The sequence below is a fragment of the Protopterus annectens genome, chromosome 5.part0, assembly GCF_019279795.1.
Source record: "Protopterus annectens isolate FY-2018-M chromosome 5.part0, PAN1.0, whole genome shotgun sequence".
NCBI classification, from domain to species: Eukaryota; Metazoa; Chordata; order Ceratodontiformes; family Protopteridae; genus Protopterus; species Protopterus annectens.
In genome coordinates this window covers 1,310,678,418-1,310,694,953 of record NC_056735.1, presented here as the reverse complement: position 1 = coordinate 1,310,694,953, position 16,536 = coordinate 1,310,678,418, and the positions used below count along the sequence as shown (strand labels likewise).

General features: G+C 37.7%; 1 protein-coding gene across 1 annotated transcript in view; it reads left to right on the top strand.

Annotated features, from left to right (window-relative positions):
- Nucleotides 1-11,682, top strand: part of LOC122801641 (T-lymphocyte activation antigen CD86-like) — a 258,709-nt gene extending 247,027 nt beyond the window's left edge. Inside the window, exon 8 of the mRNA XM_044071120.1 lies at nucleotides 10,857-11,682. Within this exon, the coding sequence (XP_043927055.1) occupies nucleotides 10,857-10,902 (46 nt within the window). The 3' untranslated portion in view covers nucleotides 10,903-11,682. The remainder of the gene's footprint in view (nucleotides 1-10,856) is intronic.
- Nucleotides 11,683-16,536: the final 4,854 nt, after the last annotated feature.

The window sequence follows — 16,536 nt, the reverse complement described above, 5'->3', positions numbered from 1 at the left end:
ACATCAGTGAGGGATGTGCACATTGGGAGGATGACAAGTACACACACAGTAAAGTACACTTTTCCTTAAGAGCACACAGAGATCACTGTCAGTCTGGGGCTGGTTTCTCCCTCTCTCTCCAGATCCCCAGTAAGATGCCCCACTGGCACAGCTATAGGGTTATAATCTCAGCTGAGTGGTCAAGCCAAAACCTCCAGCACCCTCTCTGTCCAACCAGTGCTTTATGTCCCTGCCCAAGTAGCCGACACACACACACAATTTGAAATTTCACCACAAACGAGAAACAAACTGGTGAACTACGAAAAACTGCCAACTCCTGATCAAGCGTAAGCCAGGCACTCAATCACAAGTACTGTCAAGTACTGCCAGGAAAGTAAATCCAAAAGACGTGCTACAGTATTTCTTTAAATGTATCTAATTACTAAGCCACGCTATGCACGTATTACTTATAAATGGGCAGTATTTTTAAATTGTTTTTTTGTTCTGAAGAAGCTGAAGTAAAACTACGGTGAAAACGCTCTTTCTTTTTAACAAATAAAAAAGCGTTAACTTTTGTTAGTAGCACGTCTTTTGGATTTACTTTCCTGGCAGTACTTGGCAGTACTTGTGATTGAGTGCCTGGCTTACACTGGATCAGGAGAGTTGGCAGTTTTTCGTAGTTCAACAATTTGAAATTTGATTTATATTCAAACACACAGACACTCCTGGGGAAGGCTGGCACAGGTTCACTAGCTATGCCCACTTCTGCCCAGACCATAAGGTAGTACCAGCTGCCACCAACCACTCTTTATAAGCTACTATAAGGCCCTCCCCAAAGGGTGACCAATTCTACCGTGTAATGTCACTTTTATCCAAATGGTAAGTGTGACCAAAACCTTTAAGGCTATTTAGGAGTGGCCTATACAATGTCATTAAATACATATGCAAATACTCTAAGAACTTAAATATTTCTAAACAAACCAACCACAATTAAAAGGTTTACATATATCTAATAATAAATAATAAAAGCATAAGACAATACTCAATAACTCAGCACAGTGACAACAGAGTTCAGAATCACAGGAAATACTTTAAAACAACATTGCAGGACAGTCTCAAATAAATGCAGAAAACATCTAAACTAATATTTACTGTATTCCTATCTATATCTACAAGATACTATGCCCTAAACGACTTACTTTCAGAGCAAGACAAGTGCTGATGAGAGAATGTTGTCAGATCCAAAGACAAATACAAAATGCACAAACTTTCTCTGAGGGATAGTTCTTAAATTAATAATACACATTACTGCTGGGTAAACTAAATGGCATCACTATTTGTCACCTCTGCCTTCAGTTCCCAAGTTAACAGAAACTTCAAATTTAACACCTCTGTGTCAAAACTACTTATCTCACAGAAGTTGGCCTAGAACTGGAAGTCATAAAACAGTTAAACACTTTTACATTTGAAACCTGTAATTATTTCTGTTTCCAGACAATAGGAAGGAACATTTAGCTGTAGCCATCCTGTCTCCTTGCTGAGATAAACACAGTCATAAAACTCTTTGCTTGTCAACCTATTTTCTTACAGGTTTGCAAGTTAACTCTATATATTCCAACTACTGCTATTAATATAGTTTATACACATTTATGCTCTTTTCCAGCAGGGTACACTGTGGTTACATTGTTGAAGCTCAGTACATAACATACAGCTCAACAAACACTTCTGTACCAGTAGTTTAATATCCACATAACATATAGTTCTCTTACATTTGTAAGACAAGCCTATGGATCATATTAATATTCACAAATGACATATAGTTATTTACAAAATTCCAGATAGCTGGGCTGGCAGCCTCACATTTCTATATAAATCATATTAATGTTTTCAGGTGGCATATAATTATTTATAATATTCCATCTAGCTGGGCTGGCAGCATTTCGGTTTGTCACAATACCCATAGGAGAGAATTTTAAATCTACTAATTTGACAAAAAATATATTTTCCATGTTTGACAGACAGGTAAATAACTTCAAAATGTAATAAGACAGTAGGGTATGTTAAATATAAGTATTTTCAGTATGCTTATCTCTATAAAATTAGCAGTATTTATGCAAAATGTATGTAATTTATTTAAACCATTCAATTTTTTTTTTTGAGGCACAGAAAGTTATTTTTTCCATTGTTAATGTAAAACTGAACACTCTTAAAACAAAGCATAATAGCAAGAACTATGAATATGAAGGTGTTATAAGAGATCTGGGGACACATGTTGACAGCAACCTCTCCTTCGACCACCACATTGCCACTGGTCAGAAAGTCCTTCTATGTGGCACACCTCATTACCAAGAGTTTTGCATCCAGGAAGAAAGAGGTCATCATTTCTCTCTTCTCTTCCCTCATTAGGCCAGTCATCAAGTATAATGCCCCATTTGGCATGTACCTCACTAGACACATGCAACAGCTGGAAAGGCCACAAAAGTACCTCACAAAGAGGATCCTAGGCCTTAAACACATGCCCTACATGGATAGACTCAAAAAAACTGCAGCTATTCTCTGTCTCGTGTTGTCTACTAAGAGGCGATCTCTGCTTGACTTACAAAGCCATGTCTGACCCAGCTCTGTTAGAAATGCTACATATAAAGAAATCCCAATCCCTCCAGACCACATGCTCCAGAGACCTCAACCTCATTAACACAATCAACACAACATGCTGGAGGGACAGGTTCATAACCCAGAGACTGCCCATGCTCTGGAATAGACTTCCCATACATGTCAAGCAGAGCACCTCACTGGCCCTCTTCAAGAGAAATATTGATGAGTGGATGGGAAATAGAAAGTACACCCTGGGGATCACTGCAGTGGCTCTACTTGATAGAGGACCTGGGAACTAATGTTGGGCGGCATGATGCCAGGAAGGCTCCAGTGCCGTTAGGCTAGTACACAGCTATGAACCTATGAAAGCTATTCAGCATCCAGTTGTCATCAGCATTAAAGCTATTTTATACATATTCCATGGTTTTAAGAAAAATGGACAAAATATGAAAAGAAAAATTCACATATTTAACACTTGTTTTATTCATGCATACACATGCTCTTACATAATTAAAAAATTAAAGCAACACTAATACAATCCAACCTATGCAAAGAAAAACAAGATGAATAATAGAATACTGGGGTGCTGTCAACAGTGGTGTGTAGCCGTGAGAATTGTTGCCTTACAGCAAGAGGTTCTCCGGTTCAATTCTTTGCTGTGGTGCCTTCTGTGCAGAATCAGCATTTCCTCCCTGCAATCACATGATTTCCTCTTGGTGCTCCAGTTTCCTCCCACATTCTAAGACATGCAGAAGGTGGATTGGACATTCTAAATTGGCCATAGGTGCTGATAAACTGATAAACAATATTTGAAAAATTCCTTAATGGTTATCATTAACTTTTTATGTATAATTTATATATGTAAGATATGAATGATTATTAATGGGCAGCATTATTTCTTGTGTCATTTACATGTATATGTGTCTGTATATATATATATATATATATATATATATATATATATATATATATATATAATATTTGAATAATTTCTTAATGGACTCTGCCAAATTCTTATGTGCCCACTTGGTTTTGCTGAACAGATGTGACTTTTGTGTTCTTTTGAATGCTGACAGTGTTGACTCTGAGTGATATTAATGGTAGCGAGTTCCGAACTTTGGGAGTGATATTGTGAAGTCTTTCCAAGTTGAAGTGGTGACTCTACAAAGGAAAATGAAGTGAAGGGATAGAATGTACTAGTGATGAGCTTTTGAGTTTAGGAAATGTGTTAGGAAAGACTACTGCTGTTTGTCTAGTAGTTTATAGACCAAATCCATAATTCAAATTGTGAGTATAACTGAATTAGAAAAATTGTGAGTATAACTGAATTAGAAATTTGCCTTTTGTGAAATTTAGAAGTATTTATTTATTTATTTATTTATTTATTTATTTATTTATTTATTTATTTATTATTTATTGATGTTTGATTACCGTGAAAGTCTGACTGGCTAGAACCTCATTTTCAGCTGAGACCCAGGGAGGAAAGCTCCAAATTATTAAAAAACATTTTAAGAACAATAATTTTACAATCTTTAAAATAGAGATAGGAATTGCAATATGAAATGAGGAAAAAGGCTTAAGGTATATTTAGAAAGAAAGTCAGGGAAGAGAATTAGGTAGCAGTAAGTAAGTAAGTGAAAAGGAAAAGTAAGGAGGCATGAGGAATGAAAAGGTACTTTTTGTAAAGCCTGGGGATTAGTAAGGATGGGAGCACCACAAAGCAGAGTGGGAAGGAGATAAGAGTGGTAAGTGTAGCTTTAGTTGCATCTGTGAGAAAGTTTTTGGCTCTGTAACGCATCCCTATATTTTGTTGATTTTATTTTTATGCAATTCTATATATGCAGGTCCAGGAGCGGCACTAGGTTAACTGGTGCCCTAGGTAAGTTTATCATCCACTATCACCACTAGTAGTTTCCTATGAAAAGTGGCTTCAATGGTTGTATTATCAAGGGAGAGAACTTTAAAATGTTTTTTTTTGTGAGAGAGGGATTTGAGGGAAAAAGTATTAGTTTGGTCTTTTTTGGGTTAAGCATGAGTTGTGAGTTACAAAGCCATGTTTCAGTGGCTGTTAAAGCTTCCTGAGTAATTTTTTGGAGGTGTATCATCTAGTCAGATGTGCAAATGAGAATGGAATCATCAGAGTATTGTATTAGGGTGGCCTGTTACGTGGATATACAGAGGGTGCTGGTGAAAAAATTAAAAAGAGGGGGACCAAGGATAATACCTTGTGGTACACCAGTGGTGACTGGGAGGTAAGGAGATAGTCTGGAGTATCATTTTACTGACTGATACTTATTGTACAGGTAGCTTTTGAACCATAGAAGGCTAGGTTGAGAGAGACCTAGTGAGGGCATTTGAGGTAGAAGTTTCCTGTGGCAGACTGTGTCGAAGGCTTTAGACAAGTATTCAGTATTCAATGTAGCTATCAGGCAGTAAGAAAAACCTCCCGAGTTGCTATAGATAAGTGCATCCAGCACTGTAAGGCACAGACATGATAACTGAACACCATTAATTGAGATTATACTTATACCTGTTTAGACTGAGAACCTGTCTATTGCTTAAAGGCAGTTTATTCTGAAGAGAAGCAGTTTTAAATAGAAAGTATTTTCTTTTGATGGGCATGCTAAAATGATCAGTTTCAATTAAAAAATGTTTCTTGTTTTCAGATGATGAAAAATAAAGATTTAACTAGGTAATCCCTGCAATGATGTAAAGTGTTACCAGCAAATGGACCCAATTAACTAAATAATCTCTGCATTACAATAATGTGTCATCAGGAAATGGACCTCATTGGATTAATTTCTGCATTACGATAAAGTGTCATCAGGAAATGGACTTCATTACATTAAACTAGGCAATGCCTGCATTACAAATTGTGTCATAATTAAATGGAGCTAACTACAATTAACTAGCTAATCTCTTCACTACAGTAACCACAATGACAACAAGCACAGCAATATAAAAGGTAAAAAAATATCCCTAACTCAAAAAACACATTAAAAGCTACCACACTAAAAGTATAAAAATATAAGTAAAATGACTACATTAAAATGCACATGAACAGTACAACCCCACAGAAGAAAAAAGTGCAAACTCATCTACCCACACAGACCCTACTCTAATATTCAAAATTGCAACAGTAAAGTAACCCCCTTGTTAGAAGTGCAAGACCTGATCCTGCATGGCCTGACATTTGTGAAAAGCAAACTGATTCATACAAAAAAGCGTATTATAAAACTCACTGTTACATTTATAAAGCTTTTTTATAAGGGAGGTTCTCCTGTCTGCACCCCTCTGACTATATTTCTAGAATAAATTCAATCCAAATCTGATGTTCCTTGGAGAAGGGGGAATACTCTGAGATTCCACACCTTTAAGTTTACTATATATCTATCAATATTTATATTTTCAGCTCTGCTATTTAGAGGATTACAGTTATTGTCCTCAGAATTTTAGCAGGTTCTCCAGTAAAAAGACATAAATCAAAATTAAAACTGTAAAAAACATAAATACACATAAAACACATACTCTCCACAGAAATTCACACAAAATTTTGAATGTAACCTATACCTCTCCTGAATCAAGGATGGCACTCTGATTTTTTAGCTTGCTCTTCCTATGTTCACTAATTTCCTTCACCGAACTATTTGTTTTAATGATATATCCATTTTTAAATAACTCAAATATGCGAATACAAAGACTTCTCATTCCATTTCCTAGGTATAAGAAATCTTATGTCCTGAAAATAAGAAAGTCTTCCTCTTTTTGATCTAGTACTATTATTTTTAAAGGCCAGTGCTATAATGTATAATGATAAAATATACAGACTTATAGCTGGATTAATCCCACAATCTAAGCAAAACATCCACTCCTCGCAAGAATCCATAAAGAAAACCTAAAAAATACATATTTTACATTAACCATAGTAATAAAAATGTAAAAAATATAACCTACCCAACACTTCCATCAGTAAATACACAAAACCAGAGACTAGCACATTGCAGTAAAATTAAACAAATACTTGAATATGAAAACTCCATTTTTTACATATACCCATAAAAATTCCACTAGACCAACCCTGCTGCAATCTTCCTTCCAGTTCTTCAGGTTCCAAAGCATGACTATAAATCCTGGTGTGTGCCACTCTGAGACATGAATGAAAACCTATCTGCAGTAGTGAGCTCAACCTGATCCCTAAACGCACTAAACTACAATGTCGAACATAAAAACACTCTTAAAATAAACAGAATTTAATGTCCTCACCCATTCCAGCAACCAAAACCTCTACATTAAAAAGTGGATGAAAAAACAGCCAGTCAAAAGATGCAAATACACCACCTAAACTAACACAAAAAAAATACCTCAGGTAACCTAACATGGACAAACTCTGAATCACTAATACTAAACCTATTCACAAAACCTGGTTCAAGGCTCCTGAGACCACCCTGCATTACCAGGCTATAATTCACACCACACCTTTCGGCCACCTAACCTGGAATGAAACACTAAAGGTGGAGGCGTGTCTATATTCATTAAGGATATCCACACCTCCAAGCTAGTTACTCAACATAATGCATCTGAAATTATCCAAGTGCAACTAACACTACACTGGGCAAGACTGCAATCCAGGTTGTAGCTTGTTACAGATCCCCCACCATGCCCCAGGATTCCCACTCTTCATTTCTAAGATACTGGAAAATATTAAGGTACAACCCAATACCTTAATTATGAGCAATTTCAACTACCCCACCATCGACTGGGAAAATTACTCATGTCAAAAAAGTCCCAGATTTGCAGGTTGGTGAAGTGAAGTGTAGTAAAAATGAAACAATAAAAAAGCACTCTTCACAGCATGGACCATTTATTCCAAATAACAAAGCTTTCAGACATCAAGTCCTTCTTCAGTGTTTAAAACACTGAAGAAGGACTTAATGTCTGAAAGCTTTGTTATTTGTTATTTGGAATAAATGGTATACGCTGTGAAGAGTGATTTGTTTTTTTTTTAAAACTACTCATGTACCAACTCATTCGCTCAACATTTTCTGGAATTCATAAATTCCAATGCCTTGGATCAGCTTGTCCACACCCCCACCAGGGGCAGCAATATCATGTACCTGGTCATTACCAATATGGGTAACTGGTGTTCCACGCCAGAGGTCAACTCCTCGCTGGTCAGATCTGACCACAAGCTAATCACCTTAGACATCCATATCCCACCCCCCATTAAGGAAACCACAGTCAAAATCTACCCCAAAGCCAACTTCATGCTTCTTAAGACAGAAGTGGCAAACTTCACGACACCCATGGAGACGGAAAATAGAGGTACAACTGCTGAATCTTACACAAATGCACTGTATATGTACATACACAAGTGCATGGATTGTGCCATCCCCAACAGAACCAAGATGCTATCCTCCAAAAAAAGGATGCCAATCTGGTGGTCCCCTACCATAAACAAACTTTACAACAGAAGGAAAAAGCTGTTGCAAAAAAAAGAGTAAAATCCCAAGATTGGAGGAACTCCCTGGTCAGCCTCAGCAAGAAACTGAGATCCCTCATTAAACCTTCCAAAGCCAGTTATGTAAATAAAATCACCACTGATTCCAAAGACAACCACAACACATTCTGCAGCTATGTCAAGAACCTCAATGGCAACACTCAGATCTGCTCTGAGCTACATCACAATGGCACTAAATATACAGAACCAACCGATATTGCCAACATCCTGGCAGATAGGTTCAGTGCTAACTTTACGCCCCTCTCACCCTCCAAAGGGCCCATCTTAATACCAGAAGAATGCAAAGCCCCTGTAATCATGGATGAACAAGAAATAGACCACAATCTCCAAAGCCAAGAACACAGGAACCATGGGACCAGACAACATCCCAGGCTGCATACTACATGAAATACAGAACAAACTGGCACTCCAACTAAGTACCACGTTCAATCATAGCCTCACCTCAGGTTATGTGCCTACTGAATGGTGCACAGCAATGGTTATCCCACTTCACAAAGGGGGTGCCACCACAGACCCTGGAAACTACCACCCCATTAGCTTGATGAGCCTGGTCTGCAAGGCCATGAAACGTATCATCTTGGAGCTTATAAACAAAGACATATGTAACCTCCAAACCCTGGACCCCACTCAGTTTGGGTTTGTAAAAGGTAGGTCATGTCTACTAAACCTGATTGTCTTCTAAACCAGAGAGCTGTAGATGAGGGCAAGGTAGTTCACACAGCCTATCTTGACCTCGCCAAGGCTTTTGATACCATCCCCCACTCTGGAATTATAGATAAACTCACTAAACTGGGCATAAATCTCTATGTCAGAAGATGAGTGGCCAAATGGCTCACTGACAGAACCCACACAGTAAAAGTAGCTGACTCCAAGTCCGACTTCAGACCAGTGATGAGTGGAGTATCACAGGGTTTTGTCCTGGGTCCTCTCCTGTTTGGCATCTACTTCTCTGAAGTGCAGGCCAACACAAGGTCTTTGGCTAACAAAGTTCACATTTGACTGCAAACTGGGAGCCATGCCATAATAGAATCACCTAATGATGTAGACATTCTACAAAAGGGTCTCACAGAGACAGATGCTTGGTGTCAAAGTCATGGCCTCAAGCTCAATGCCAAGAAGTGCACTGTCATTTCCTTTGGGAAAAACTCAGTATCCATGAACTACCACATAGGCGGTAGCTCACTAAACACTGAAAGTGTGGTAAAGGACCTCGGGACACAGGTGGACAGTAGTCTCGCCTTTGGTAACCTCATCGCCACAGTAGTCAGGAAATTCTTCTATGTGGCACACCTCATCACAAAAGGATTCTCCTCTAGAAAAAATGAGGTCATTGTTCCTCTCTACTCATCCCTCATCAGATCCATTATAGAGTAAAATGCCCTGTTTGGCATGTATCTCACAAGACACCTACAACAATTGGAAAAGCCACAGAAATGCCTCACTAAGAGGATCACTGGCCTCAAACAGATGCCATACGCAGACCATCTCAAAAAACTCCAGCTCTACTCCCTCACATATCACCTACTCAAAGGTGATCTCTGCCTAACATACAAAGCTATGTCAAACCCAGAGCTGTTGGACATGCTACACTTAAAGAAATCCCAATATCTCCAAACCATGCTCTCCAGGGACCTAAACCTTGTCACCACAATAAACAGAACATGCTGGAGGGATAGATTCCTGTCCCAGAGACATCCCATACTCTGGAACAAACTACCCATTCATGTCAAGCAAAGCTCCTTATTGGCCCTCTTTAAGAAAAATATTGATGACTGGATGGGAAATAGAAAATTCACCCCAGGGATCACTTCTGCGACACTGCTTGACAGGGGCACAGCAAAATAATTTTCTTGGGTGGCGAAAGCCAGGGAACCTTTTTGGCTAAGCTTATATAGGTCCCAGGGTCAATAGCCTAGTACCTACCTATGAACCTATGAACCTATGAAACATATCCAGAGTTTTTCCCACCATTAAACCAATACAAAAGAAAGTAATCCTGAAACAGACACACACACACACACACACACACACACACACACACACACACACACACACACTCTCCAGGGCAATTTAGAAATTGTGCAGTTCACCTAATGCCACATCACTAATACGGTGAGCAGAAGGGGGGCATTCAGATTTTGCAAAGAAGCTGATCCAACTGGGAACTGAATTGGAGAACCAAGAGTTGAGAATCAGGAAAAAAGATCCAATGTATCACTGTAAGACCCATTTTGCAAAACCAATCATTCATAATCTGACCCTCTCTAGAGAAGACCCGAGCTTTTTGCTATTATTTCCTTCTAAGAGAGTTTGTAAAAACGTTGATGTTTCTCTTGACTGTCCCTTCTCTGTCACACTGTTCAGCAGATAGCACAGATATTATATATGTTTTACTGCTCAGGAAAAGGCTGCCACTGTTTATTGTTGTTCTGTAATCTACCTGACTGGGATGCTAAGTGTATCTTAGCTTCTGTGAGCACTAAGTGAGGTAAACGACATATTGTGGAAAGGAGGTTCATGTCTGTTAACACAAAGTGTTATTATACACAGCACGCTACATAATGACTAAAACACCAGTCCTTACATAATGACCTTGCATATTAAATGTAGAATAGCTCTAAATGCTTGCTGCAGATATCATAGTTTGTTTTTTAAGTAGGTGGAAAGCATGCATTGTACAGTTTTACAGATTTTGTTAAAATGTATAGTTTACTTTTCTGTCTTCTTACATATGTTAAAATGGATATATTTCATTATTTTACAGAGCTGAATATGTGGAATTGGAGATGCCACTGAAAATGGACACCTAGTGCCAGCTTGATTTTTAGTCAGCAACTATGTTTTACAGTGGAGAGAGTTTATCAGAAATAATGTGGGTGACAAAGGAATTCTTCAGTTTTTAATGGCTTCATGAATAAGTCTTGTTCAATTTAGTTCCTGTCATGGAATCAAAGATCAAATGGCAGTGTAACTCCTACCTTAACAGATATACTGATATTATGAGATCACTGTTTCCAGAGCATATGCCCTTCAGTATTCTAAACTATTCCCTCCACTTTTTTTTCTTCACACCTTCTGAGTTGGCTGTTGAGTACAGTGAATAACAGTTTTTCTGCTTAGCTGCAGCCGATGATGGAGCAATGATGGATGTTAGAGTTATGTAATCAGTCTTAACAGCTGACTCAATCACTCTATTCAACTGTAGGAAAAGCATTTGGTGAATGAAAGAAAGGTATTATGCATGACCCCTTTGAGAGTATACGGTGCAGTTCTAGAGACATTACATGTGTCAGAATATTAACAGAATGATGGTATTTACGATAAGAGTAGCAAGAACTGTTTTCAATCTTCTTCACCAGAATTCATGCAAAGTGCAAAGGAGATCACAAGAGCTTGTTGTTTACCTTACAAAGGTGGAGAGGAAACATGGCTGAAACAATTAAGCATCTTAAGAAAAATCCTTAAAGTCCAATGTGTTTCTATAGTTCAGTAAAACAAATGAATGAAATTAAGAAGACACAGCTCAACGATGCAAAGCGAATGGTTTAATTATGCGATTTTGTGTGTGTGTGTGTGTGTGTGTGTGTGTGTGTGTGTGTGTGTGTGTGTGTGTGTGTGTGTGTGTGTGTGTGTGTGTGTGTGTGTGTGTGTGTGTGTGTGTGTGTGTGTGTGTGTGTGTGTGTGTGTGTGTGTGTGTGTGTGTGCGTGTGTGTGTGTGTGTGTGTGTGTGTGTGTGTGTGTGTGTGTGTGTGTGTGTGTGTGTGTGTGTGTGCGTGTGTGTGTGTGTAATGAGTAGGATGACTTAGGGTGAAGTCCACATATTTTGCTATTGGGTCTGTCATAGTACCAGTACAGGAAGCAGTTGAATGGTTCTGCATTACATTATCTGTGGAAAGTTGATAGGCATGATAACCACAAGATTATTACAGAATTATGAAAATATTAGGAAACAAATATAAGAAAATATCTTAAAAGAAAAGTAAGTACCTAAGCCACAGTATTGCTGACACAGAGCCATCATCAGGCTTTGGTAAGAGCACAGATTTTTCGTGATTAATATAGTTACCATTGGAGAATAAGTGTTGTTGTATAGGAGTTTAATTCAGGGAAGGTTGTACAGTTGTCGTAACTTCAATCTTGGCTACAGGAAGGCCAGAAGCAGTGGCAGTAAACAGCAGATCAATAATATTAAACACCAGGAAACATGCTTTCTGCACAGAGCAAGAAATAATTGACAGAACAATTAATGAATTTTCAGTTATTTTCTGTTTACTTGCTTAATCCATTTCAGACACACAGGAAAGTAAGAGTCTATCCCACATCTCAAAAGGACAAGCACACAGACACACACATATACACCCAAACACACACACACACACACACACACACACACACACACACACACACACACACACACACACACACGTGCACACACACACACACACACACACACACACACACGCGCGTGCACACACACACACACACACACACACACACACACACACACACACACACACACACACACACACAAGCACTTTTGCACACACACAGAATCACACTATGAACACTTATAGGTAATTTGGATGATCATCAGTTAATAGGGCTAGGGCGGCCGCGGTGATGGAGCAGTTAGCATTGCCGCCTCACAGCAAGAGGTTCGCCGGTTCGATCCTCAGCTGGGGTGCCTTCTGTGCGGAGTCTGCATGTCCTCCCTGTGGTCGCATGGGTTTCCTTCGGATACTCTGGTTTCCTCCCACATTCCAAAGACATTCTGTAGGTGGATGGGACACTCTAAATTGGCTCTAGGTGTGAGTGCATGCATGTGTGTGCCTTCTGTGGAAGGTTGGGTGCCAGGCTGGCAACTCGACACTGTAAAACTCCACTGCCAATCATGAGCAGACAAGTGATCCACTGTGGTGACCCCTAACTGGGAAAAGAAGAAGAAGAATCAGTTAATAGGGCTACTTCTGCTACCTATACAAATGAATTGGAGGATGGCAAGAGTTATAGACAAGGACAGAGATTACGCTAGAAGGGATGCTTATGTCAGCAACAGCTGTCTGTTGCAGGACTGCAGTTTTCAAAAGTTTCTAATGTACTTTTGTTTAGGTTCATAGGTGAGATGATTGTTACCCTAAAGTCCCTCAGTTACCAGGAAATGCTTGAAGTGCTATCCCTTTACTCTTTTTACTATGCATACTTGCAGTGTGACTGTACCTTGTGTTCCTCACCTTTAGTGACCTCATCCTTCTTAAACTCCTGTATCTTCATAAGTCAAATAGGTCCACTAATAAAAGAACCAGGCACCTAAATCTCTAACAACACATAAAGAAAACATGCTCGGGATTCAAATGCATTGCCCAGTGCATTCCTCCACCTCTGGAACAGACTTACCCTGCAAGTTAAACAAAGTGATACCTTAGTGTCCTTCAGATTACATCTGGATGATTGAATGGGTACCCATAAATGCACTCTATTACTGACCTGTTTTGTCCTTTCTGAGAAAGGAGTTGCAGATTAGGAGGTATTAGCAAGGTGTAAATAGTCCAGAGCAGCCAAACACCAACCACCATGCCGATTAAGAAACAAAGTCCACTGACAAAAAAAATGTAAGTAGAATACAAGCATGTATTCTCTCTACCAATCTACATTGGATATATGGCTATTCACTAATGCTCTGTTTTTGACATCTAATCAGCCGATATCCATTGATAATCAGGTATTGGCAATCAGAAACTCAATAGAAAACATTTCATGGAGCCAAACGCTCCACTTCAGTTATGTTAGGGAAAATTGTCTCCTGCACTGTTAAGCATATTTTATTTGGAAGGTTGCTCCATATTCAGGAGAGGAAGAATATACAAATGCAGCAGTCAAAGTCTGCAAAGTGCAAGCTATCTATAACAGTAAAAATAATGTTCTTGTGATCATGCAAACATCACAGGATCGAAAGTTATACATTTCAGGGCCAAGTTACATACCCATTTACACAACTTACACATTTTTAGTCTCATCTTTTTGCTTCATTTTTCTTAAAATTGTGGTTTTCTAGCAAACTAGTGGCAAATCATTAAGGATTGAGGTTATAAAATAATGACAGACATTTGAGTTTCAGACTTCATACCCTTCAGAAAATGCATGCTAATGCAAAACCTGTAACTCTATCAACTTTCTAAGTTTGTAAGAGCAATATTTAAAAATTGTTCCTATTTTGGGGCCATTGTCCCACTTTTATTTATGGCTTTGTCCAGTTTTCTTGCTCTATGAAGTTGAGAGGTAGGTCCTACAGTAGGCTTAGAGTCCTGGAACCATGCAAATTAGCTGTATGAAAAATAGCTGCCAAATCAGCTATGTTCCTAAATTTTTTAGTTAGGCAGTGCAAATCTGGGTGATTTGGAGGAAGAAGAAAGTACCAACATTTTTGCTTGCCAGAGCAAAGACTACAATGCAGCAAGAGCTCTACATGTTATATTTCAAATTATGTAAGTTCATTTGCACAGAACAATAACCATTGGTTCTAAAGGACACAAAAATCATTTTTAATATCCCTCAGCAATATCATGGTGATCACTCACTCATAAAAAACAGTGATATTTATTTCTATCTAGCAGTCTTTGAATAATTGTGGCTTAACAAACTAATTTATCACTCAGTCACATTCTAAGTGTGAATTCTACAAATCTGAAGTTCTTCTCCCAGACTTACAAATCATAGATCTACTCATTTCTTTCAATGGATGGACTGTGTTTTGTTTGACTTCCTTAATATGTGGATTGTTCATGAAAGTATAAAGAGTGGATAAAAATAATATCAGTTAAAGTAATACTTTTATATTATCCTTGTTACACAAAAATACTTAAATATTTCTTAAAATTAAGTTCCTTCTCTTGAATTCATAACTGGAAAAAACTGAAACATGCATACACCACTACTGTGGATGGTCACATCTTTAGAGATCATCTTCAGTTTTTCACAAACTAAGACTCAACAACCTCTATCAGGTGAAAAACAGTATTTGAGTCCCATGGTACCTGTTAGTGCTATGGTAATATACTTCAGCTGTCTGCACTGTACACATTGGTAAACTTAAAACACTACAACAGTAAAGTAAGTGCTTTTGTCTTACTTCAATGAGTAAAACTTCATCAGACCAGTAGTTTTACTCATTGAAGTAAGACAAAAGTGCTTACTTTACTGTTAGGAGTTAATAAACTGTTCTTGTGGAATAATTTTGCAGCCAGCGACCATTAGTTATCTATTTATTGCACTGTACAAATCTCAGAAGATGACTACCTATTAGACATGATGGTGTTCCTTCATTGCTGTACAGATAACCGAAAATTCTCATTAACTTACATTACTAAGATGCATGTTACGAAAAATGCATGTCCCATATCAACACTTTCCATAAAGCCTAAGGATTAATTGCTGATGAAAGCAAACTAAAGAGTTTTGAATCAATCAAACTGAAATACTATTTTGCACTGAAAAAAAATCCATTATAACTGACTTGAGCAAATTTTAACTTCTGAACATTTCTAAGGGGATATATACATTTTGCTTTCATCTTAAAGGATTATGGCATAGTTCTCATACTGTAGTGTTACTAAATACCTAAGCTATTTCATGTTGAAGTTGTTTTTTATTGTATTTCAGAACTGCATATTATAAGACCATTTTGAGTTCGTTGTAGTCTAGATTTTATTAAACTCTAAAGATAGTTGAGTAAATAAAAGTTCTGGGCCGGTATATTCAAACATTTCTGTATAGGAATTGCATTTACTTGGTACAGCAGACTGACAGACATTAAGAACCACAACATGAATTCTGATATCACTATAGTTGTGTATCTAACTTTATTAAAATGTGTTTTAACATTTAAAATGTTGCACATGTATGTGCTTGCTTTAAAATATAACTGGAATTACTGATAAATGTTTACCAAACTTTGTCAGAAATGCATGTAAGTTAATAACTTAAGTTCTCAGATGTGTTTGTCAGATACTTTGCTGCATCATTCAATAGTACTTATTTATTTTATTGTATTTGATATGTACAAATAAATGTATGTTAGTTTATGTACAATGTGCTGTCCATGTTATTTATGGTGCCAGTGCTTTAGTGTACTTCTGCTACAAGAAATAATCATTCCTTGCACTTTCAAAGCATATTTACAAATATTTTATCTGCTGCCTCCATGTGTTGCAATATTTGTTATTTTACTAATAAACAAGAAGATACTATATATCGTAATTAAGTATCTGAATGATTTCTTTAATGCAAACATGTTATTTTCTGCATATTCAAAACCCTTTTACTTAAACAAAACATCCTGATGTTTGCTCAACAGCAGTTTGCTTTATTTAGAAAAATAATTTTTCTTGAACTCTCTGGACAGAATTACAATTAAAGAGATTCTATCACAACTTTTCCTTGACTTTCAT